Source organism: Hyperolius riggenbachi, chromosome 2, assembly GCF_040937935.1.
Source record: "Hyperolius riggenbachi isolate aHypRig1 chromosome 2, aHypRig1.pri, whole genome shotgun sequence".
Lineage (NCBI taxonomy): Eukaryota > Metazoa > Chordata > Amphibia > Anura > Hyperoliidae > Hyperolius > Hyperolius riggenbachi.
Window position 1 is genome coordinate 77,822,104 of NC_090647.1, and position 23,204 is coordinate 77,845,307.

Consider the following 23,204-nt stretch of genomic DNA (forward strand, 5'->3'; position numbering starts at 1 on the left):
AGTTTGGTTGAACTCGATGGACGTATGTCTTTTTTTTCAACCCAAATAACTATGTAACTATGTGTTTACATGTATGTTAAAGTTTAATATTTTTTGTGATAGTGGTCCTTTAAATCTTTCATCTTTGACTTCAGAGAAATTCTATATAGGTTACTGGAAATTTGATTGTTCAAGTTATCATACATCATTCTCAAAAAAAATAAAAAATAAAAAAAAAAGGTTCTACTATGGCCATTTAAACAATTTTACTGAATATTTTGAGAAAATTGACTAATCATCGCATGAAAAACATAGAACAATTTGGATGAACTCTGTACGGTCACCGTTACTGAGCAAGTTTAACAATGACCATCGGCATAATGATGTTGTTGGCTGGGGGTAACTTGATTACCGGTGTGTACAACTGTCAGTTAAAAAGTGTGTGTGGATGTATGAATGTATGCGTGTGTTAAATTAGACCCTTCATGGAAATATTAACCACTTAAAGGATAGCCAAGGCAAAGGACGCAGTCCTCCCTTGAATAACATTGCCAGCATGGGGCGGGGGATTGAAGGATGCAGTTTTCCATTAGATAACATTGCTTGGGAAAAGTATGTACTCAAGTTTTTCTGCCTTGGATATACTTTAATTGTAGAGAACTTGATTACCGGTGTGTACAACTGTCAGTTAAAAAGTTGCTCCTAGTCCACAGAAATTGCCCTGTTTAGTGTGTGTGTTTGTACGTGTGTGTGGATGATTGAATGCGTTAAATTAGACCAGGGAAATATTAACCACTTAAAGCGGATCCGAGATGAAAAACTAACTATAACAAGTAACTTGTCTATATATCGTATCTAAAGTTTAGATAGTTTACACAGCAAATCTAGCTGCAAACAGCTTTAATAGAATATGATTCTTTCTTCTTGTGATACAATGACAGCAGCCATGTTTGTAAACATTACACAGAGGCAGGCTTATCTGCATCTTGAGCAAAAAAACCTAATCCCCCCCTCCTCCTCCTGCCCTCTGCCTCTGAAATCTCTGGCTAGTAATATCTCCCCCTCCTCCTGCCCAGACTGAGCTCCCATGAGCTCTTGCTACTGTCTGAAAGTCCCTTGGCTCTCTGAAAACCTGTGGGCGTGGTTTCTTTAGTTTATAGGGAATTAGAGTATTATGACAAAAACAAAAACGTATTTGGCTTGAGGAATGCCCTATAAACAATAGGAAAGGAACCCAATTATGCAATGTGTAAAAGTTCATCTCGGATCCACTTTAAAGGATGGCCGAGGCAAAGGACGCAGTCCTCCATTGAATAACATTGCTGAGAAAAGGAGCGGGGGGATTGAAGGATGCAGTCTTCCATTCGATAACATTGCTGGCAAAAGTATGTACTCTGCCTTGGATATACTTTAATTGTAGACAACTTTTATTTACTCCTGGCCAGGATTACAACACCATTCATGGTATCTCCACTAGTGATGAACCAACATGTTCGCCATTTGACAGTTTGTGGCAAACAACGATCGTTCCCTGCTCTCCTTTAATGCCATTTTGCCTTATACTTTAACATGGAGCCATTTCTTGACCCTTCACCCTCGAGTCAGGTGGTACAGGGCAGCCAATTAAGCAATTTTACATCAAGGGCCACCCTCCTTCCCACCAAAAGAAACAAACCTGGCAGCCATTTTACAGTCATTGTAGGAAGAGCTGTGCTACTGATTGAGGGACTATGATAGGGAGCACTGTAAGTTAGAAATATGGAATGGAGGCCACTTTGACAATTCCTCCTAGTTAATAACTCCCCACTCCAACGGCTAATGCCAACGTTCCGTGAAATCCAAAAATTATTTGAAAGGTTCCTCCAGGATTTAAAGAGACTCCGTAACAAAAATTGCATCCTGGTTTTTTTCATCCTACAAGTTCCAAAAGCTATTCTAATGTGTTCTAGCTTACTGCAGCACTTTCTACTATAACAGTCTCTGTAATAAATCAATGTATCTTTCCCCTGTCAGACTTGTCGGCCTGTGTCTGGAAGGCTGCCAAGTTCTTCAGTGTTGTGGTTCTGCTATGAAGGGGGACTTCCAGGCCCCTCTCTGCACACTTCCTGTGTATTATTTAGATTAGAGCAGCTTCTCTCTTCTCTTTTACAAGCTGGATAAATCTTCCTCTGAGCTGGCTGGGCTTTCACATACTGAGTAATTACAGACAAGGGCAAAGCTGTTTGCAGGAAGAAACAAGCAGCCTGAAACTTCAGTGCATGAGAACAGGGGGAAAGAAACACACAAATGATCTCTTGAGATTCAAAAGGAAGGGTGTATACAGCCTGCTTGTGTATGGATGTATTTTCTATGTATGGACATACTGTACATCAACCTACTTCCTGTTTTGGTGGCCATTTTGTTTGTTTATAAACAAACTTTTAAAAACAGTTTTTAACCACTTTTAATGCGGCGAGGAGCGGCGAAATTGTGACAGAGGGTAATAGGAGATGTCCCCTAACGCATTGGTATGTTTACTTTTGTGCGATTTTAACAATACAGATTCTCTTTAAAGGTTGCAAAAAGCTGCTCTAAGGTCATGGCTCTCACTTTCCATCTGCAAGAAGAGAATTAGTAGCCTTTCCATGCTGAACTCAAGAACCAGCGAGTAAATCTCATGCATAATCCAACTGACCATGCTACCCAGACAACAAGTTAAAATTCAGTCTGTTCATGCACTATATACTAAAGGTTCTCTTGTACAATAGATATAGATTAGTTTATTTCATGTACACACTCCAGTGAAAAAAAGCAAGTAGTAAGGAAATGGTTTTGAAAACAAAGAAAATCCTGAGGATCTCCCATGAGGAGATAGACTCGTCTAAAACCTGTTGGTTCTGTCAGATTTTAACTGCTTACTTTTTTTTTACCCTGGAGTTGTTCTTTAAAGTACCCCAAATATTGAAAAAATGTAAGAAAACAAAACAAAACAAAACAACAAAAATAACAAACGGCTGTATTGCAGACAGGCTGAGTAATTAAACGAAAAAACATTTATACGTATTTGTGTGTGTAATAAGTACAACCAAACAACTGGCACTGCGCTGGAACGTCTGCGAAGGGAATAGGAAGAACCCCCTAAGTCAAGATGGGAGATTCAACAGAAGGGTTGTGGTAAATAACAGGGATTAGGTCCTGCAAGACTTCCACTTCCAGACAGAAGGACAGGTATTAGTCAACCAACTAGATATTGTGGTTGCAGCCAAGGACCAGAAGACAGCACTGCTGAAAGATGTTGCGGAGCCAAGTGATAATAAAATCAGGAAGTAGTATGAGAAACTGGAGAAGTGCCAGGGCCTACAAGAAAAGACATTGGGTAATGGCCAAAGTGGTCCTAGTAGTGGTAGGAGCAGATGGGACAGGGACTCCTAACCTAGACCAACCCAGAAGAGTACAGTGCTGAGAACAGTGCGCGGAAACCTCAAGCTCAAGAAAAATAAAATCATATAACACCTAACATCATTTTGCCATTTGAGAAGTGTTATCACACCCAAAAGGATGGCAGCACCAACATAGAGAAGTTTGTTAGCGGTAACACTCCTTGATGCTTTATAAATATGGAAAGTTTTACACATCTATAACCAAAAGTGTGATAAAGCTTTTAAAGGTTTTACTGAGACTTTATATGAAGCGGCAACTGAAAAAAAAAAAAAGATAATTCTGTGAAGAGTACATATCACTTTATGGTAGCGGTAGGGCAGCTGGATACATTGAGGGGTAAAGGAAAAAGTTTCAACTATCTGAGAAAAGTGTAAAAATGTAAGAACATTGAATGCTAAATTATGCAGCCATCAGATAGGCTGCAGTGTTCTTTAAAAGAATAGACCTCTGAGGGTAGATGAGCAGACACCTATAAAGCTGGACGTCTATTTGGAAACCACCTTTGTAAGTGTTAATGTTTGATAGATTGTACGGGCACTTAATGTGCAGGAAAAACAAGGTCCAGCCACAGAAGAAACAACTGGTGACCCAGCAACAGCAGTCGGCTTTAAGAGGCCCAGCAGAAAGATGCACTGCCTGGTAAACAAGGCATAGTGGACTAACCATCTCCAGGGGTGCTCGGATACCCCTTTTTAAAATCCGAATTGATTCGGATCCAGATACCCAGATATCCGGATCCAAACTTTTTGGTATCCGAGTAAACTCTGATATCCAAACCCAATATCCATCCGGATATCCGCATAGAAAACCGAAAGTGACCTGAAAATGGCTTAAAATGCTTCCAAAAGTCTCTTCAAATGGCTAAAATTCTCTCTCTCTCTCTCTCAGGATTTTTGCCATTGAAGGTGATTTTGGCTTATGCTCGGATATCAGAACTAACTATCCGCCCAGATTTCAAATGGGAAATCCGAAGTTGGCTCGGATAGTCTATTCGGATTTTAAAAAATATCCGAATTGCTATTCATAGTTCGAATAGTGGAAAAAGTTCGGATTATCTGGGTAGTTCGGAGTAATATTGGTTTGGATAGTGACAGAAACCACTAGGTGTCACTACATATCTATTTAAGAAGAAGGGCATAGACAGGACCTAATAGTAAATAATGCTGAAACACAAATCAAGTGCAAGTTGAGTGCAAATGTCAAGAGCCTTGAGACACAAAATGCCTATTGCTTCAAGGGCAATACATGACATGCCCCTTGCATGCTGGCAGACAGAACAAAAAACATACGCTGCAGAAAATGGCCTGTAAAGAAATGCCCCCCAAAAATGCAATACCTGCACTGCATATAACAGATTCTCTTGGATTCAACCACCTCTAGGCATGTGCCAAATGGCAAATCTGGCCACGTTTACACCTTAAAGATACAGAAAAAAGGCTGGACTTGAAATGAAACTTGCTGATTTGTAAACATTGGTGCATCTGAAAACTGGAAGAGGCTGTTACTCCCTCCTTTTGGTGTCAGAAACTAGTTTTTATACTTTTAGCAGTTTTTGCTAGCTGATGTGCTGAACAAAAGAGCAGAGGCAAAAATTAGCAAAATGTCCACCTTTTCGAGCCAAGTGGCTTTAGCAGAGCTTTAGGTGATCTCAGTGCCAGACTTGTTATCTAGGTGAGCATTGTGAAGCCTTTCTCTACTAGTGGTGGTGGTAGCTCCTGGAGAAAGGGGAATGCCAGGATACGGAGAGAGAATGGTGGAGGATTTGGGTTGGGATGTGGGGGAAGCAAAATGATAACTACTCCTGGAAATTCACTGCAATGCACTGACGCCAAGCTGTCATCAGAGAAAACATATTGCATCTACATATTACATATAACATTTATATTGCATGTTTCTCTTGGCAGACTCAAAGTGCCAGAGCTGCAGCCACTAGGATGTGCTCTATAGGCAGTAGCAGTGTTAGGGAGACTTGCCCAAGGTCTCCTACTGAATAGGTGCTGGCTTACTGAACAGGCAGAGCAGAGATTCGAACCCTTGTCTCCTGTGTCAGAGGCAGAGCCCTTAACCTGCTCCTCTGCTACACCAGGCAGGTGCTACTGAAAAGCAGCTCTGATGGATGAATGATGATGACATACTTTTGTAGGGTTGCTGCCTAGTTTAGAGGAGCCTATTTATTACCAAAAGGCAATATTTCCCAAGCCAGCTCATGCAATACCAAGACAAACACTATGTACAGCGCTACAGAAGGTGTTGGCGCTATATAGGTAAATAAATAATAATCATACTGAACACAAATTATTTCTCAGTATCATTGGTTATACAGTCTGTTAGTATTTAAGTTATTAGTGTACTTATACTTAAGTACGGTTAAAAGATTTTAAAATGAGGCTCTAATCAATAATGAAACAAGCATGAATTGCTAACTTTAGCTCCATTTTAAAATACTAGCATGTCACTCACACTGCTCTACACTCCATTCTCAGTGTGGGCTGTAGTAATAAGCTGCTGAGAGGCAGAGCAGGATCATCCACAGGGCAACCTAGGCAGGTGCTTTGGTCCTAGAGGGTGTCAAGTGGCCCACCTGCAACTTTCTTGGACCTCTCTCCCCTTCAGATTACTAAAAGGACGACAAGGAGTCACCAAATCTACCACCTTGCCTAGGGCCCTATTACAACTCAATCCATCCCTGCTCAGAGGTGATAAGCAGTACAGAGAACAAAAGAGAAGGTTTGATCTATTTCTAACATATTTCAGGCAGGGACTGGTAAACACTGCAACTTGTTTACTATCAGTACAGGCACAGAGTAACGGCCGATACTGTGCATACTACAGGTGACATGCCAATATTACAGAATGGATGTTAAATTAACAAAAACACAGCAGCCTCATTTAAACCATTTTAGGCATATCTCAGTGTAAGAACACTAAAGACTTTAAGAACAAACAGCCTTCAAAAAGTATATTACTTCTGTTAGAAGGGGGGAAACAAAAAGAGAAAAAAAACTTTGGATGCAATAGGACACAACATTCTATCCACAGATAGCCAATTGTGCAAAATCACATCGTACTGTACCTGAATATCCCCACAGAAGCTGATGTGCTACAATGCAATACATCACAACGTTAAGGACAAAACAGATCATAAATATACAGTTGATAATCACCACTCTATAGTGAACCTCTGTAAAGGAGGGGGGGGGGGGGGGGGGGGGAGTTTAAAGTCAAATGATTCAGGGGCTTCCCAAATGCGTACATGGATTTTTGCCTCCCGGTCACTGAGTTGTAGAAACTCTGAGGGAGCAGTAATTCGGGGGCTGGCAATTGCCGACACACTGACTGCACTGCTGCGGGACTATAGAAATAACATTATGTCTATGGCAGTGTCCAGGTCAGGAGCAGCGTGGGGAAGAGTGCGCTGAAATAAACTGCTTCGCCCAAAATAGGGAGGAGCGAGAATGTTTTGCGAAAAGCGTGAATGTCCTGCCGTGTGCGAGAGGAGAACTTATCAAGCCACCGCCTACATTCCAATGCGTCCTATGCTGCGTTCCATCTTGTTACACTTCCGCCTTCTAAACCAGAACCTCCACTCCACAGGTAGATGTAAGGAGATGGAACGCAACGTTCTCACTCAGCCCTATTCCTGGATCCTCTTCTAGCCTTTTGTTTCTGTCCACTGCTCTCTTCTTCTTGTGGCCATGCTCCTGTCCATCTACGAGCTTATCCCTACTGGTCATGTGCGAGTGAGGTCTGCACATGCCCAGTAGAGCGAAATGGTTGTGCACATAGAGAGGAAAAAAAGCTGTGTACAAAAGGCTTTGTTGTGCTGGGCATGTGCGGACCTTACTCGCACATGCCCATTATGGAGAAGCTTGAAGTCGGATGATAAGCATATTCAACATGCCCTTGTCATGTTTAGAGAGACCCAGTAGTGGGATGGTGGGGTATAGGTGGATGGGAGAAGCCTCTAGACTATCCGGAGGTTTCCCACTACAGAGGTATCTCATTCTGAATCCATTCTTTGCTTTGGGCACACTTAAGATGCCTTTGAATGTAACAGGGGTTGATTAATCCTCACCAGATGCTGAAATAATACCAACCGCGGATATCAGAATCTGCCACTATGAACATGATCAGCTTTGTAAAAATCCTTAGTACAAATCGTGCTATTTGCATACAAAAGCATGACTACAAATACAATCTGATCAGGATACTCGGTAAAATTAAGGAGAGGCACAACCACTGGTTATTGAAGCTTAAAGTACACATGAGGGGGGGGGGGGGGGGGGGTTCGGGAGTGGACTTTTTCTTAGCTGGGGTTTTTTCCAGCCTCCGTAGTCTTTGAGGTCCCTCAGTGTCTCCGGATCCCTTCCGTTGTCCTGCTGTCACCCCAAGTAAAAAGTCTGCGACCTGGCTGTGCTCTATGGCGCAAGGTTTGTAAAGACTTAAGCATGGGAGCACGCTCAAGGAGGCCTACGGGTGAACAGCGCATGCTCCTAGTGCACAACTCAGCCAATCACGCACTGTACTTTGGGTGACAGTAAAAAAATGGACACAGGAGGGGGGGAAAGAGGCATCTTGCATAATTCTGATTGACAGCTGTACTTTAAATGCTCATGCTATGTTTAACGATTTGCAAGTGTGAGTATGTACTCTGCAGAAGCCGAATTTCCAAGCAACTGAGTGGTTTAAAGTGAACCTAAGTAAGCCGAAAGAAAGCCCCCCCCCCCCCCCCCCCCCCCGACCATGCTGCTGCGGCCGGGACCATTCTGTGCAGTTCATTATGAGGGGGGAACAGCCTGGAGAAGCGCATGTGTAGTGGCCCACGAGCTAGCTGGATCACAGACTGCACAGTATGCGGCACAACGGAGGGGACTGGAAGGACACTGAGGGAGTAGACAGTCTACAGGAGGCTGGAGGAAGCCTCAGGTAGAGTAAATCCTTCCCTCCCTTTTGTCTCAGGTTACTTTAAGAACTTGCAGTGCACCATTATGCCTATCCACAAATATTACCTCGGCTTGTAGCGGCTTCCTTCAGAGCAGCCAGGATCTCTGGTTTTAGATCTTCAGACAGAAGTCTTCCTTCCAAGCCAGGAAATAAGGATCTGAGAAATGAATGAACACAGAAACCAATTACTGGCTGCATACAGAAAATCCACACACATACTCTAAAAGATATGTATTCACTTTCCCATTTATACTTTAAAGTTTCTACTCTGGACCTCATCCTGAAAAAGGTCTAAGCTACGATCCATGTTGCTGCAAACCAAATTCAGTCCTTTATATACAAGACTGATTCCGATTTGCAGCTTGGAAAAACTGATATCGTTTAGGACTTGTCCAAATATAACAAAGTAAACCTGTGAGTTACAGTGGGAGGGGGAAGCCTATGGATCCTCAGTGTTCCCCAACACTATCCTCAAGGCCCACCAACAGCACATGTTTTGCAGAAAACCACAAACATTCACAGGTGAGGAAATTAGAGTCTCAGCAGAGCTGATTAACAACCTCTGTGGATTTCCACAAAACATGCACTGTTGGTGGGCCTTGAGGACAGGGTTGGGGAACACTGCTCAAGAGGCTTATCTGCCTTCCTCGACCAAGCTGTTTGTAAGCAGGGACCCCCGAAAGGCAGACAAACTGCACCTATGCAGTAGCACGGAGCCGCTAGGGCTTCAGCAGAAAAAGCTGACATCGATTGGGTCTGTGCTACTGTGTAGGCGGCTCATGCTTGTGCGGTAGCATGGGCCCTGCTTTTTCCTCTGAAACTCGAGCGGGTCTGTGTCAGTGCACAGGCAGGAGTCATTTTTAGGGGGTCCCATTATTTATTGTATTTATAAAGCGCCAACATATTACGCAGCGCTGTTGGAACAAGCCACAGGAGGAAGACGGGAGAAGCCTCTGGAGGATCCCCCCGAGATGAGTACCCCTTAAAGAGGAATTGTAACCAAGGATTGAACTTCATCCCAATCAGTAGCTGATACCCCCTTTCCCATGAGAAATCTTTACCTGTTCTCTAACACATCATCAGGGATGTCTGTATAGCTGATACTGTGGTAAATCCCCTCCCATAGTATGATGTCAGAACCTAGGTCCTGACATCACACAGTGGAACCCTCGCTGCATTGTGGGAAATAATGGCTGTTTCCAACTGCCAAGCAACGCAACCAGTATCTACCACTGTGCATATGTACAGTCTATCTATAAAAAAAGCCCACCTTTTAGCCTATTGCATTGTTAGGGGGTGTGGTTATAGATAATAGCATTTGGTGCAGTCTAGTTTTTTTTTCATGTCTGCCAGCAGTAAAGATGATGACGTGCTGGCTGATTGTGGATCAACCAATATGAACAAATTACATGGCGAATATCAATCATTTCTTTATCTCTTTTATATTTTTTTTTAACTTCCTCACTTTGCAATGTACGGTATTGATTAAATTTTTCCCCTTTTTGCTAAAGTTCCTCTTTAAAAAGAACCAGAGATGAAATAAAGATCTCATACCTACCTGGTGCTTCCTCCAGCCCCATACGCACGGATTGCTCCCACGCCGCCGTCCAGCACTGCCTGCAACTACGAGAACTGGCTCCCCGCTCTTCCGTCAGTCGGAGCCAGTCTAGCGTAGAACAAGTGCGCTCTTTGCGTATCTCTCCAGCAGCCGCTGGAGAGATATGTAGAGGGCGCACTTCTCCTTTGTAGCCTGGCTCCGATGACGTCAGTGACAGGAGCCGGTTCTTGTAGTTGCAGGCAGCGCTGGACAGCGGTGTGGGATCGATCAGCGCGTATGCGGCTGCAGGAAGCCCCAGGTATGTATAAAAGCTTTTCTTTATTTCATCTCTGGTTCCCTTTAAGGGCACTTTTTGCTTACAGGTAAACTTTAAGGAGCAAAATGGTAGCTTTTAAATCAGATATCCATAGATGGAAAGTAAACCTTCAGACAAAAAACAAAACGATAACTGAACGGCAAGTTATGGCAACAGGATAGTCATACCTGGGGAACTCCTCTGAGGTTATGTAAACAACATCCTTATCTGATACAGATGAAGAAAAAGTAGTAAAATGTCCATTTTGCAAAGGAAGAATTTCAAGTCCGATAAGTTCACTGTAATTCTCATCACTGAGTATGAATTCAAGGAGGTGAAGCTTCTCCTCTGCAGGTCCCCTGTGCACAGCTTTCCTCAACACCTGACGCACAAGGGTCGGGTTGACCTTCTTCACAGGCTTGGAGTTATTTATGGGAATTTGGAATGCAGCAGCAACATTTGCTGGTACCTTGGCAATCTGAGTCCCTGAGTTCTGGAGGTAGTTCAAGATGGTTTTCGTAAACTCTTTACTTTCATCCAATTCTATGAAGTTGACATCAGACTCTTTCAACCAGCACTTCTTGGAAGTGTATATAACTGCTTTCTGAAATAACTCCTTCAATAGAGGTTCTATGATGGGTTTCCAGTGTGTCTGCACTTTTTCCACCTCTGGCCATACTCTGTAGATACTTTCGGCAGACAGAGGGAAGTCTGGGTTCTGCTCTGTCTCCATTCTCTTAATAGCTTCTAAGATGAGTGTGGCATAGGCTTTTGGAACAACATTCTTGACGAGAAGTTCATTCCAGAGAGCGGCAGGATCTCGCCACTGGTCCAGTTCTCTCCACTTGATGCTCCTGCGGTTATCAGTTAAGCCAAAGAAGCCACTGATGTGTACCGGAAGTCCTGTCTTACTTTCATCTCCTGGAGGTAATGGAAGAAAGCAAAAGGCTCTTCCGACGAATTCAGAATGGGCTCCCTTTTCCTCGTCATTGCTCCATGAAGGCATGGCGATTCCGATGGTGGGAACAAATTTAAGGTCATCGGCAAGGCAGTCTAATTCGCTACATATACCCCGGCCCCCAACGCTGTTACAAACTAACCATGAGGAGGTTTGTGTCTCCTTGACACTTTCATCTTCAACAACAATATTTACATGGTAGGCAACACAAGTTATACTATTGCTTGGAACACCTTTACAGTAGGCATCGATTGATGAGCCAAGAATTTTAATAGAGTTGGGTCTGTCGTGTTTCAGTAGTTTGTTCTCGCTGGCAGTAACCCGAAAGATGAGCTTTTCAGAGCCGTCCACCTCTCTTATGTGAAGTGACACCTTTTGGACATTCTTCAGAAACAAAAGCACGGTGTCTGCATCTGCTCTGAAGGATTCATAGAGTTCCAGTACTTTTTCTTTGTTATACAAATTACTACTTAGCAATGAGGGTTGGATGCGAAGAGGAAACCTAAAGAAAGTTCCTGGGAAGTAACCCTCTGTAAAGGTCTCTTTTTTGCTCCCAAAAATGTTCAAAAAGGGTGCAAACTGGTCTTCGAGTTCACTTATTTCTTTGCTGTCCTCCTTAATATTCCAACACTGGCCCGACTCATGGCGTCCAAAGAGCACCTGGTGCGGATCCAGCATCCCAATTTGATCACCACTGAAAATACTAGGAACATCTAAAAACAGAAATTTAAAAAGAAATGAAGAAAAAGAAAAAATATTTATTCATCAGACAATACAATTAAAATTAACAGCAATAGTCGTTCCTGCTATGCATGCCTCTTTTTAGCAAAATAATAAAAATATATATATATGCAGTGTTTTCATGCTGTTTGTGCTGGTATGTAGAAAAGGGGTTAAATTGGCAGAAGTGTAGAGATTAACCATATGCAGTCCAAAAAAAAACAGCTCTTGAAACTGAAAAGATTACCAAACTGACCGTTAACATAATTAAATTGTCCTTTTTCTGTTAAAGCGGTATCATCACCATAAAAATCAAATTTCAACAGCAACTGGTCTGAGTGTATTAAGTAATAAAGATGCTAAGCCTGCATTCAAAACTTTCAAAACTTTTTCTGCTGTTATGATTTGGAGTTATCACCTACTTAAGGAGCACTGGCCCTTTAGTAGTCATGCCAAAGAATTGCATGCTGGGGGTTCTTTTTATCTATAATCTATTCTTCCTCTTCCCTTTATTTCCCTGCCAGCTTCTTATCTGAAACCTAATCCCCTACTCACTTCTGTTTACAAGCAAAGCTGAGGTGACTCAGCGATTGGAGGAGACAAGAAAAAAAGAAAAGGGCAGAAATGACATCACGAGTTAGCCTTCACTGTGGACAAAAGCCATGTCCCCCACCAGGAACAGAATTCTCGTCATTTACTATATAACATTCACTGAAATCAAAACGTGGACAGTATAATACATGTGTTATGTAAGTAGAGCAGGTATTTATCTACTTATATATGTGTGTTTTTTCCCTGGCATAGTATGGCTGATCCTACTGCTTTAAGTCTGTCCACCAGTAAAAGAGCACAAAGAAGGAGGTGTTCTGCCTTTCTTATGTCAGTTGTGGGTAGGAGGTTTTCTGAAACACCCACTGGCTTATTTTGTAAGAACCAACCAATTAGGCTGCACTCTAAAGACATGTTCAGCCTAAGCACAGAAGTTTTGAGAACAGGTATTAACAGGGTGGCAAGTGGAGGACATCAATAACTCACAGTGCCAATCACATGACTTTGCCCATTGCCGACAAAGCAGTGTTGCACACTAGAACTGAAAAGAAAATCATTTGCCCAAACAGGGTCTATTTCCACTAGGAGCCGCAGCCGTTTGCGATTTGGCCATGGCATCTGTACTGCAGCTATAAGGATTCAGTTGGGTGCTGCAGAAAACTGCAGCATGCAGTCCAGAGGCGCACGAAGTGCGATCTGGAGGGAAAACTACTGAAGAGATAGCCAACATTTCTCCATACAGCTCACAAGCGGGGAAACGCTGCAGATTCGTACTGCATTCCGCAATAGTGGAAACAGGTCCTAAATGGCACTGCTTCTCTTTATCTGAAAAGATAATTTTATCCCCCCCCCCCCCCAAAAAAAAAAAACGACCTATGGGCCTGATGCATGAACTGCTGGCAAAGTTACCATGTGCACACCTCCTACACATTCCAAATGTTGAGGGTACGGAGGCGATCATCTGTGCCAAATTACAGCCCCCTGGTCCTTCTGGTGCCTGAAATAGGGTATGTCAATGCTATTTTGTGAACCAGTGAGGCTGGGGGGGCTGCAATTTGGCATAGAAGTAGTTTGAGGGTCCTTCACTACCCTCAAAAGTTGGAGGGTGTAGGAGGTAGGAATGCTGAGATATTGGGCCTAAAATATCATCAGCATTTATTATACAAACCAGGAAGGAGCTGCATGTGATGTCATTACCCCATGCCTCACTGCATGGCATTATCATACTGCTGGCGCTGAATTTTGGACTGAGGAAGTGAGGCTGATGTGCTCACGAAACGCGTTGCCATAGTGCAAATATGGAGGGTGGTGTCCTACCAGCACCTCTGAGCGGATGCGACCATCCCACTTCTTTAAGAGTGTGACCAACAAGCACAGTGAGACCTGCTGCCACCAAGTAGAGATGGTTATTCTCCACAGCCCTTATTGGTTGGTTGGTTGCCCCATTTGCAACCTTATTTTGTGAGTACCATCTTATCGAATACAAATTCTCTCATTTTCTGAACATACTACACTAGTTGGGCTCCTGCTGTCTCATTGTTAATTTTTCTCTAAGGTTGCTTTGCCTTATATCTCTCCAGTCATGCATTAAAATTATTCAACAAATAAAAATGACCTTGGTACCTCGCTACCATTTACTTTCAAAACTTCTCACCCGTTATATGGTACACGGAGTTAAATCCAATGCCGAACCTTCCAACCTTGAGGGGATCATCCTTTTTCCTACTTCTTGCAATTTCCTGAATTCCATGCCAGTCTTCAGATGTAAAGACTGCATTGTTGTATACATAAAGTGCAGGTCCTAAAAACAAAAAAAGCAAAAAAAAGAGATTGGTTCATTTAAAGAGGATCTGTAACGACACAGAACATAAATGATTATTCAGGATGCATATTTTCATGCTAATTATTCTGGCTTCAGCATGATCTGCACTCAGATCAACTGACATCACTGCTCACTATATGAAGAGGGGGGAATCTCACAATCATCAACCTTGCTAACATTAAAGATGTTGCCATCTCTTAAAAAAATTAAAGGGTATCCGAACTTAAAAAAAAAAAAAAAAAACACGACTATTACAACATTACTACCTAATTAAAACTTGCCCGCTTTAAAAAAAAATCTAATAAATGGGTTCCTAAAACAAATTCAGCCTACCACAATCTTGAACACGCAAACAGCTTCAAAAACACAAATACAACCAAAAAAAAACCCGCGAATGGTTCTTCTGCTTTCTTTTGTGCGTCCGCGATTCTGTGAAAGGCACTCCCAGGAGCACTTGCGATCTTGGAACCAGGAGACATGCTGGGGCATATAGTATATATTTTAGTGCCCATTTACTTACCTGGGACTTCTTCCAGCCCTCTAAAGACTTCCTGGCCCCTCTCTGTACTTCCGGGCTGCTCTGTTGTCCCCCTCTGTAATGTGGACAACTCCGCGAGTCAATGGCCACTGCACATTTGCGCTACCATAGTTCAGAGCGTTCTGCGCATGAGCAGTAGAAATTTACTTACTGCAAAAGCGCGGAACGCTCCCAGACAAGGGAGTGCAGTGCTGGAGGAGGTGCGTGGGGCCAAGCGTGCAACCTTCTGAAGGGAACAGTGGAGGACAAGGACTTCAGGAGGCTGGAAGAAGCCAGAGTTAAGTAACTCGGCACTAAACTTTTCACTTAAAATACATTTAATAACAGCAGCCAAGCAAAAAATAAAATTACTTTTCCATCCCATGATCAAGCTATTCTCCTCAGGCCCACAGGAGGCAGCAAGTTTCTCTTATAGCAGAATCGGCTGTCAGGTTTCTACCATGAGCCTCTATCACCTTCCCATTTTACTAGCTCTGAGTCCCCGTGATACTTATTCCCCCAGCTGTCCAGCCAGATGGTCAAACAATGTCTGCATTTAGTGTAGGATATTAGACTTGAATCATTACTCATTAATGGTTTTGGCAAAGTCATCATACTGCATCTACTGTTGTCCGTGGGTAGCACTGATGCATCTCAGAACGACACAAAATGCTTAGACGACGTACACAAAGAGAATGGGAAAAGCAACAAAATAGTAACAACTTCAGCCTTGATGAATTGCCCCGAATATAGTATACAAAAATCCTCCTTAAGCCAGTGTATGATGACCTTGCCTGACACTGTATGTATTCATGTTGTGACCTTCTCAAATGATCTCCACAGCAATCTGTAAGCTTCCAAACGCCATATGGCCAAAGCAGCATGCATTATTCCATTCTCCTACCACTACTGATCCCATCTGCTCAATGTTCACTTTGTCTCTCCAGCCATTGTTGAGGTTAATAGTTGGAGGAAAAAGTCTAGTTAGTTATGTCAGATTTACCGGTTTAAAGAGAACCAGAGCTAATGGAAGGAAAAGCGGTTATACATACCTGGGGCTTCCTCCAGCCCCATACGCACGGATCGCTCTCACGCCGCCATCCACCGCTTACCGCATCTAGGAGAACCGGGACCCCGCTCTGCCGCCAGTCGGAGCCAGTCTAGCGTAGCAGAGGTGCGCTCTTTGCGTTTCTCTGCAGCAGTGTATGGAGAGATACGTAGAGGGCACACTTCTCCTGCGTAGCGCGGCTCCGATGGCGTCACTGACGGGAGCCGGTTCTCCTAGCTGCGGGCAGCGGTGGATGGCGGCGTGGGATCGATCAGCGCGTATGGGGCTGGAGGAAGCCCCAGGTATGTATAACAGCTTTTCCTTCCATTAGCTCTGGTTCCCTTTAAATAAAAAAGGTCTACATTTCAAAAAAATCTTTTAGAATGCTCTTGGCCACGGGAGCGCAATCACAAGAGGTGCATCCACACGTGTGGAGAAGTTCATGACCCAGCCCCAGAGTTGGGCATCAAACAGATGGGACAGCGTCAGCCTGGAGATCAGTAGAACTTCAGCGCAGGATCAGATAGACTTCTACAATCAAGTTAGAGAGAGCAGGCTGGCACTTGCAGATTCCAAACTTCTTCTGCGCAGAAGCCTCTGAAGACGCTCAAGTGAGCGAAACGTTCGTTAGGCGGCACCGCTGCCCCCCACCTCACCCCACAGCCAACAGAGTCAGGGTAGGAAAAAGAATGTATGCAATATACCTATGCACTTTTTAATGTATCAGCCGGTCGAAATAAAGCTGTTTTATACGTTTGGAATCTGCAAGTGCCAGCCTGCTCTCTCTAACTTGATTGTAACTGCTACCTGTTTTCTTCTTGGGCTTGAGCACGCATCAACTGATACCTAACTACCCTGCTTGCTGCCTCTGTACGTCTGCAATACTGCTGTTTACTAACAACGCTATAAGTCTGCACTGCCTGTTCGGTTTCTATTTTTTCCAATCAGATAGACTTCTAGGGGCTGGAAGACCCCAGATATCCTTTAACCTCCTCCAGACCGCCTAACGCCTGTCAGAGTCAAAAGGGTGGCAGCCCCACGACCGCCTAATGCCAAAAGCATCAAGTTCTGGGGCAGGGTTTTGCAGGAGATTGCCTGCGCATCTCCGCTTGAATGACGGAGCTTAGCTCAGTCATCAGTCTCCACCAGGAGACTGTTAGACGGCGAAACCGGCGTCTATTTACATTGTACAGCACTGCGATCAATGGCAGCGCTGTACTGGGGACTGCCGTGTCACTCGGGTGTCCCCTGGGGAGGCACAAGATCCATCGTTCTCATAGGCATATGATGTAGATGGGGATTAAAGAAGACTGCACATGATATACACATATTCTTATTATCTCGTAAGTGCAATTCCTGCTAAAGGACACCTGAACTAAGAGTGATATGGAGGCTGCCATATTTATTTCCTGGCTGCTCTGCTGATCATCTGAATAATACTTTTAGCCATAGACCCTGAACAAGCATGCAAATCAGTTTATGACAGAAGTATGACTGGATTAGCCACGTGGTAATTGTTTCAGGTGTGTGATTAAAGGGGAACTGAAGAGAGGTATATGGAGGCTGTCATGTATATTTCCTTTTAATCAATACCAGTTGCCTGGCAGCCCTGCTGGTCTATTTCTCTGCAGTAGTATCTGATTAAAACCAGAAACAAGCATGCAGCTAGTCTTGTCAGATCAGACTTATAAGTCTGAACCACTGAAACACCTGATCTGCTGCATGCTTGTTCAGGGGCTATGGCTAATAGTATTAGAGGCAGAGGATCAGCAGGGCTGCCAGGCAACTGGTATTGTCTAAAAGGAAATAAACATGACAGCCTCCATATACCTTTCTCTTCAGTTCCCCTTTAAAATACTACGGCAGCCAAAGAGATCAGCAGCACTGCCAGGCAACTGGTATTGTTTAAAATGAAATAAGTATGGCAAACTCCATATCACCCTCACTTCAGGTGTCCCTGAGCTGTCCATGTAAGATTTTAACTGCTTTGCTGAAACATTGCTATATTTCTTTTTTGGGGAGTCTTTGCCTTACTTTCTGAAGACTTGGTCCTTCCTCGTTCTACTGGAAGCAGATAAAAAGACAGCAGCATCAGGAAGTAAACCTCTGTTGTCCATCTACCATAGGGTGGCCAATATACAAACCTCATTACAGCAGTCACATGTAAAGCTGTCCTACCTACAGTCTATGGATAGAAGTATGTCGTGGGAGAGTCAAGTACTTGATAATTTGCACGCAAGCTATTATGGAAACCAGTATCCTCCAATGGTAGTTAGGTGCATCTGATTTGAATGCAGAGTGTGCATGTTGTCTATTAGTAGGCTCTGCACACTCATGCAGCTAGTCATTTGGATGCAGTTTGTCTTAAAGAGTTAGGCCTTGTTCACATTACCAAACACAGATGGCCGTGCGATCGGAACGCAATGCGTACAAATGCACGTCATCTGCGTTTGCATGCGTTGCGTGGCTGATTCCATTCACTCCCACTCTCCTTTCTGATTGGCCACCTGGTCTCCCCTTCACTGCGGTGGTCGCAGCCGCTGTTAGGGTGCAGGAAAGGGGGGCCAGAGGCTATCTCCTGTCACTGTCCTTGGCCACACTCTTCCAGTGGCATGTACGCCCCCCCCCCCCCCCCCCTCTGCCACATTCTCCCTCTTCCCTGTGCTGAACATTGGGGAAGGATAAAGGCGGCGCACACAGACTCGCCTAATAATGGTTCCAGGTGCTGCAGTTCCCTTCTATACTCTCTGCACTACCGCCGGCAGTAATGCAGAGAATAGATGGGAACAGCAGCGCTTGGATTCATTATTAGGAGAGTCTGTGCCTGCTGCATTGATCCTCCCCACTGTGTTCCGAATTAGTGCGGGGAGGAGGGGTAGGGGGAATTCTTTAACGTGGAGGGCACAAGATGGCCACTGCCAGGAGAATGATTAAAACTGAAAAAAAAAATGAAATCCAAAAACGTGAACAGTGCAATACCTCTGTTATGCAAGTAGAGCAAGTATTTATCTGCTTACATATGTATTTTTTGTGGGGGGCATATTATGGCTAAAAGTTGCTCTTTAAAGAGTAACTGTTAGCCCCCAAATTGAAATTTAAAACACTATTGCAATGTTTTATTTATTATATAAGTGAGCCTAAAAGCCAATGTAGAAGTTAAAAATCAATCTAATTTTGTTACTATGTAACCTTTTCCCCCAGCTCCGGACGCAAGTCGCATATCAGATACTGTAGCATGCAGAGCATGCCTATGTCTGGCCGACCCCCCTCTCCCCCCCAGGACCAGGTGCCAATATATTCTCCCCACCGCAGCTGACCGCTCTGACACGGAGAGAGAGCGGCAGCACTTCCAGAGCAGCACCGCAGAGCAGCCGCCGCCGAGTCACATGTGAGAGAATCACATGTGAGAGAGATGCACGGCGCCGGCTGCTCTGCGGTGCTGCTCTGGAAGTGCTGCCGCTCTCTCTCCCTGTCAGAGCGGTCAGCTGTTTGTGGTGCGAATAGATCGGCACCTGGTCCTGGGGGGGGAGAGGGGGGTCGGCCAGACATAGGCATGCTCTGCATGCTACAGTATCTGATATGCGGCTTGTGTCCGGAGCTGGGGGGAAAGGTTACATAGTAACAAAATTAGATTGATTTTTAACTTCTACATTGGCTTTTTGGCTCACTTATATAATAAATAAAACATTGCAATAGTGTTTTAAATTTCAATTTGGGGGCTAACAGTTACTCTTTAAGAAGTGCTGCCTTTCTCCGATGTATACAAAAACTGTTAGCATGTTTATGCTCAGGCGGCCATCTACGCACCTTGATACTGGGCCATATCTTTAGAGAACAGAGATTCAGTGCCATAATGCGTTTCATCATAGAGAAATTTCACCTCACTGGCACCAGCATCTTCTGCATTCTGGATCAGCTCCTGTACAGAGAAGAACACAAGTTATTGTGGCAATCAAACTGTTCTTCCAAAAACCATGAAACATTTCCTAAATGTAACAAAAATCCTTGTAGGAAATCATCTTCAGTAATACTCAGAAATACCATGAAAGCATGGAACAGATTTTGATGGAAAGGTAATTCTATTACTTCACAAGACACAGAACATTTGTATTGCGCTTTTCTCCTGGCAGACTCAAAGCGCCAGAGAAGTAGCCACTAGGACACGCTCTATAGGCGGTAGCAGTGTTCGGGAGTCTTGCCCAAGGTCTCCTGCTGAATAGGTGCTGGCTTACTGAATAGGAAGAGCTGAGATTCGAAACCTGGTCCCCTGGGCAATATCTTGTGAGAGCTCTTCACTCCAGTCCACAAGGGCAGAGGTGCTCACACATTTTTGGCTCAGCTCAAATTAACTGAATCAGGAAAGGTGTGGTCCATCAAGTAGAACACATCCCTCCACTTCTCAGTCCATCCTAAACACTGGCATGGATATGGCCCTCGAGGAATGGAGTTCCGACACCTGTGCCTTAACCAGTACAATATCCAGCCACTGCTTGATAGCTTTAAAGAGGCACTGTAGTGACACATAGTAAAATGCAGCAAATGATTCGGGATACCTACCTTTACAGTCATTTTCCTGGTTTCAGCATCAGAAACACTTCCTATATCTATATATTGCTATGTAGCGCCACCCTCCCAGTGATGTCACAGCTTATGCTGTTTAGCTATGTGGAATTCTCGTCCCAGGGCATTCTGTCCAATTTCTGTTACTAATTCATGTCCACAATGTTCAGGACAAACTGATTTACAAGACACTGCTCTGTGGAGGAGCAGTGGTAGATCGACGGCCAAAAGGGGTGCCTTGAAAAAGTGGCAAAATCACCAAGGTTGTCCTCAATTCGAGAACCACTAGGTGGACCAATACAGCTTTTGGTAACAGCAATTTGTTCTACCATATGGAGCCAGGTGCATACAGCAGTGAGGTGGCTATGAAGTTGCTAGAGATAAACACTACACTATTAGGTGATATTTACCACTAAATAACACCACAAGTTTCTCTTACCTTCAGAATCTGCCCTCCTTCTGGGTACCTCCTTAAAATATCCTTGAGGAAGTCAACAAGTGGTGGAGTGGTTTGTCCAAATTTACCTGACACAAAAGGACACACAGATATCCATTAAAATCAACATTTAATAAATTGTATTAACCAAAACAACAAGTTAAACATTTTTAATATACATTTATATTAGATAAAAGTGTCAATAACAATAATGTACAATTAATGTCTACACTGGATAGACTAGTTTTTTTTTTGTTTTTTTTTAACGCTACCCACCTGTGCCAGCTATTTCGGCATACTGGTGACTTCATGGTGACTTCATGTTTTGACAAGCTCTACATGTTCCATAATCCACAGTTAGGAGGGATTGTGACTGAGAGCAAATGATTGAGATTTGATACAAAATTATGATCTATGCAGCTTATAAATGGGCTAAACCAGTTTTGGAAGCACGGGATTGGTCAATTTTCAAGCTGCATAGATTTTCAACAACATTGACATAATTCTGCATCAACTTATTTGCATATCTCTAGCCAACTGAAAAGAGTGTTCAAACCCTCAACTTGTTATGCCAGGTACACACTAAGATTTTCTGGCAGATTTATTCTCAGATCGATTATTTCCAACATGTCCGATCTGATTTCCAAACTATTTCTGATCCTTTCCCAATTGATAGAAGAACGGAAAACATTTGGAAACCCATCGGAAATCAGATCGGACATGTTGGAAATACTCAATCTGACAATAAATCTGCCAGAAAATCTTATAGTGTGTACCCAGCTTTACAGTGGAGCATGATTAAGTGCAATAAACCATATAAAGAAGAAGAACATCCATGAATCCAATAGGCAATCATACCTTTATTCCAAAATATAGAAAACAAAAAAAAAGTAGAAACCAAAAATTGGAAATTCAGTTTTAGCAGAAAACGCCTTTAAACGTCATAGATGCGGAAAAACCCGCCACATCTAAAGCCATCAGCGGCAGGAAGTGGCAGTTTTGGCAGAAACAGTCTTTAGAAGTCTTTTTAGGATCTCCATGAATTATAATTAAGATTTTTTTCCATAAAGGTTATCATGCTGTGGCTAATCTTTTAGAGCAGAGAGGAAGTTCTGAGTTTAGTTCCTCTTTATGTTTTCACTGATTTTAGGCGCCAGTTATGTAGTTATTCTGCATGCTGCAGTGTTATGAGGACTGCTTGGCAATACCATTTTTTAAGGTAATTTTTAAGACACTTTAGGACTTAAAAAATAGAAATATACATGAGAACGGAGAGTTTTGAAATGCATACCTCCTCCTTTCAGTCCTTTGGATTGAAGGGTCAGAAACATTGGCTTATCTCCATATCCCAGTTCTCCAATCTTTGTCCAATCACGTAACTAAAGTAAATAATAAAAACAAAATTATATCAAGACTGGTAGTATAATACAAATACTATCAGCTTAAAGGACAACTTTGACCTTTAAAATAAAAAAAGTTAGATACACAAGAGGAGAAGACTCTGGGGGCCATATGCAATTCACTTTTTCACCTGAGTTTTCTCCTAGAAGATAATTTTTTATCTTCAATTTAAAATAACTTTTCAGCACTTTTCAATTACAAAAGTACCAAAAAGTAGGTGAAAAAGTATTCTCAAAAGTATTTTGAGTATGTTCTTGCTTTCTGGTGGCTTAAAAGGTATTTTATTGACAAGTTTAAAAATATCAACTAGGAGATAACTCATGAGAAAAAGTTAATTGCATATGGGCCTGGATCCCTTACAGGAGTGGTCCCCATCCCCCGGTCATGGCCCAATACCGGGCCATGGGACGTTACCCACCAGACCTATGGTCTGGCATCTTCTTTTACAGCAGCTTGTCTCACAGCAGCGTGGGTGCGTCTCGCGGCTGCTGTGCAGAGGCAAGAAGAAGGAGAGCAGCTCCCTGTAGCGGTGGGAGCAGGAACAAAGGGCAACTTTACTACCTATCCTGGGGAAACTATACTAGGTATACTGGGGTAACTATACTACCTATACGCGGTGAACTATACCAGCTATACTGGGGCAACTATACTAGCTATACTGGGAGCAACTATACTAGCTATACTGGAGCAACTATACTAACAATCCTGGGGTAACTATACTCCCTACACTAGGGCAAATGGGGGGTAAACCCCCTCCCGACACATGACCTAACCCCCCCCCTCCCGGTCTCCAGAGAAACGTTTGCTCTGGATAACAGTCCCCGTGCTCAAAGAGGTTGGGGACCCCTGCCTTACAGCCTTTCTGCTCCTCTCTATATCACCTCGTTTCACAACCGGGGCCCGTTTCAGTCTTCGACTTTGATGTCAAAGAGGACTTCGGGTCTCCTCGAAAAGCTATGGAAGTACTTGGGTCTCAGAGTACCTCTGAAGACAAGCG

General features: G+C 43.4%; 1 protein-coding gene across 1 annotated transcript in view; it reads right to left on the bottom strand.

Annotated features, from left to right (window-relative positions):
* Positions 1 to 22,181, bottom strand: part of SACS (sacsin molecular chaperone) — a 37,500-nt gene extending 15,319 nt beyond the window's left edge. Inside the window, exons 1-6 of the mRNA XM_068266946.1 lie at positions 22,098 to 22,181; positions 20,810 to 20,895; positions 19,618 to 19,729; positions 14,078 to 14,224; positions 10,385 to 11,867; positions 8,409 to 8,500 (exon numbers count right to left, since the gene is read on the bottom strand). Of these exons, the coding sequence (XP_068123047.1) occupies positions 8,409 to 8,500; positions 10,385 to 11,867; positions 14,078 to 14,224; positions 19,618 to 19,729; positions 20,810 to 20,895; positions 22,098 to 22,137 (1,960 nt within the window). The 5' untranslated portion in view covers positions 22,138 to 22,181. The remainder of the gene's footprint in view (positions 1 to 8,408; positions 8,501 to 10,384; positions 11,868 to 14,077; positions 14,225 to 19,617; positions 19,730 to 20,809; positions 20,896 to 22,097) is intronic.
* Between the last annotated feature and the right edge of the window lie 1,023 nt (positions 22,182 to 23,204).